The sequence below is a fragment of the Nannospalax galili genome, unplaced genomic scaffold, assembly GCF_000622305.1.
Source record: "Nannospalax galili isolate Female #2095 unplaced genomic scaffold, S.galili_v1.0 scaffold317, whole genome shotgun sequence".
Taxonomy (NCBI): Eukaryota; Metazoa; Chordata; class Mammalia; order Rodentia; family Spalacidae; genus Nannospalax; species Nannospalax galili.
The window spans coordinates 72,016-74,503 of NW_008339434.1; the positions used below are offsets into that span (position 1 = coordinate 72,016).

The 2,488-nt window shown below is 49.3% G+C and overlaps 1 protein-coding gene across 1 annotated transcript in view; it reads right to left on the bottom strand.

The window, feature by feature from the left end:
* LOC108490910 (xyloside xylosyltransferase 1-like) overlaps positions 1–1,795 on the bottom strand; it is a gene marked incomplete at its 5' end in the record, with an annotated part of 51,396 nt that extends 49,601 nt beyond the window's left edge. The window contains one exon of the mRNA XM_017798397.1: positions 1,648–1,795. Coding sequence (XP_017653886.1) covers positions 1,648–1,795 — 148 coding nt within the window. The remainder of the gene's footprint in view (positions 1–1,647) is intronic.
* Between the last annotated feature and the right edge of the window lie 693 nt (positions 1,796–2,488).

Sequence of the window (2,488 nt, forward strand, 5' to 3'; positions counted from 1 at the left end):
GTTTAAAAAAAGCCAAAAAAAAAAAAAAAAAAAAACCAAACGAACAAAATAAACACAGAAAAGCAGCAATAAAGAATCAACTCAAGACAGTGTTAATGATGTCTAAAACCAAAGCGTTCATACGAAAATTGCAGGAATTCAATTGTGGTAACACAGCCAAGCTTTCTGCAGCAGACAGGCTTCTAGCAGAACACACCCGACACCACAGGAAAACCAACACTGCACACTGACTTTTATGACTGCAGCATTTTAGTAACTCCTAGTAACTCTTCCATAGTAAACAGATTTCAGATATATGCAAAAATAAATGTCTGGAAGTTCATTATCATTCCGGTAAAGATCCCAAGAAAAGCTGGGTATTTGGGCTAAAACAATTCTACTTCCTCCTGCAGACCCCCAAAAGATCCTGATCCACCTGGAGATACCCAGACGGTCTATGCCCCACACTGGGTGCCCAGCAAAGCTCTCACCAAAGCCTTCCCCTGGAGGTATGGCCCCCTGAGCAAGGCCAAAAATGGAAGAGGGTCAGAGTAGGAGAGGCCAGAGTGGGAGAGGGCCAGGAAAGAATAAAGCCAGAGTAGAAGAGGGAGGGTGGAAAGAGCCAAAGGGGCCTTCTCCTGGCTCTCTCCTAATGCCTCTCTCCATTTGCAAAGCTAGAGAAGGGAAGCCCTGTAGCTCTTAGCAGATCACCCAGCCCTCCAGGACTCACAGCCTCATACCCACACAGCTAGGAGCACAGGCATCTTTCCTTCCCTACAAAACACAGGAGCAGCACACATTTAATCCCAGCACTGGGGAGGCAGAGGCAGGTGGATCTCTGTGAGATTGAGGTCAACCAGTCTACATAGCGAGTTTCAGGCCAGTTGGAACTACAGGGAGACCTAGTCTCAAAAAAATCCACAAGAGCTGTCTTTGGTCACTTCTCACTGGGCACCCCAAAGCACAAACCTGGCCTAGAGCCCAGCACCCACGGGCAGGGTAGATTGGGGAGACAGGAACTCAGCAAAGTCTGCATGCTTCCTTTTAATCTACTGTCCTTTGGTGTAGCCAGTCACCCGTTCAAGACTACAGGACTGGTCAAATGCTTTGTTATGGTCTTTCAAGCTGAGCTGTTACATACTTCGTTACACACTGAATTCTGTGACCAGACATAATCCTACTCCAAGACCTGATATACACAGCAGACAGAAGTTGACAGCTAGGCATGGTGTACGGCACAGGCAAGAGAGATGGGATGAGGGCAGGACTCTTCCCTGGCTCTCCAGGGCTAGTCCAACCTGGGAGCAGTCCTGCAAGCTCTAGATTTGCAGAAGAAAGGCTAAAACTGCTCATAAACTGCTTCAGCCCTCATTCCACAGGTGGAAAAACTGAAACCTAGAGACACAAAACACCTTAGCCAAAGCATGCACATGGCTGGTGGCAGGGCTGGGGCTAGAAGCTGCCCCTGGAACCTAAGGGAGCAGGAGACATACCCTCCTCATGTCTGACCTACCGTCCATACCTGTACTGGGCCTTCCCACGTGGGCCACGTGATGACAGGACTAGGGGATTTCATGAGCTAACAGAAGGGCACCAGCAATACTGAGCCAGGGAAGTTTGTGCATAATCTGAAACCCTGGGGCCATCACTCCTGGAAGTCCAGATTACCTTTGGGCATGATCTGATGCATGGCAACGGAGAGGAAGAAGATGGAGTCGCTGTAGTAGGTTCCTGAGCCAGCACTGAAGTGCTTCTGCATGGCCTCCACGACAGGGAAGAGCTTGTCCATCAGCACAGCAACATCATGGAAGATGACCTGCAGTGGGGAGCAGGGAGACCCCAACAGTCAGCCAACTACCTTTCTCCTTGAGTTCCAGACACCTAACACAGACCTGAGCCCGGGAGGCAGAAACAGACGGCATCTCTGGGATCTTCCAGCAGGAGTTAAAAGAATTGGGGCAACTGAGGGCAAAGGAAGAGGGGAGGCAATAAAGAGCAGAGTCCAGTCACACAGAGGCCAGCTATGGATGTTGTTGAGGGAGGGGACAATGAAAAAGCAGAAGGCTAGGAAATGAGCCCAGCTCCCAGGCTGCTTTCGAACTTAAGACAGCAAAGCCCTCTGTGTTGACAGTGCCAGTGCCAGGGTGAAAGGACAGCAGTGGCAGTGCCTGAGAAGCTCTCAAACTGCTGAGCCCAATTCTCACCCCCCACAACCCCGCTCATGAGGCTGCCCATGTCAACACACTCCCTGGCCTTCCAGAACCGTCAGTCGTGCTCTAGCCCTGTACCATGGCTAACTGCCCCCACACTTGCTGATCTCCCTCCAGCGGTTTCTGTCTTTGCTCTATGCTACTAATATTTTACCTTATTTCTCTTCTATTTCTCCTTAATCTATATTCTTTTTGTTAGCATATTTGCTTTTGTCCTTAGGTCTCTTTAAATTTCTAAAACACTACTGAACTTAGTCTAGCCAGGCACAGTGGCTCACATCTATAAATTCCAGCACTCA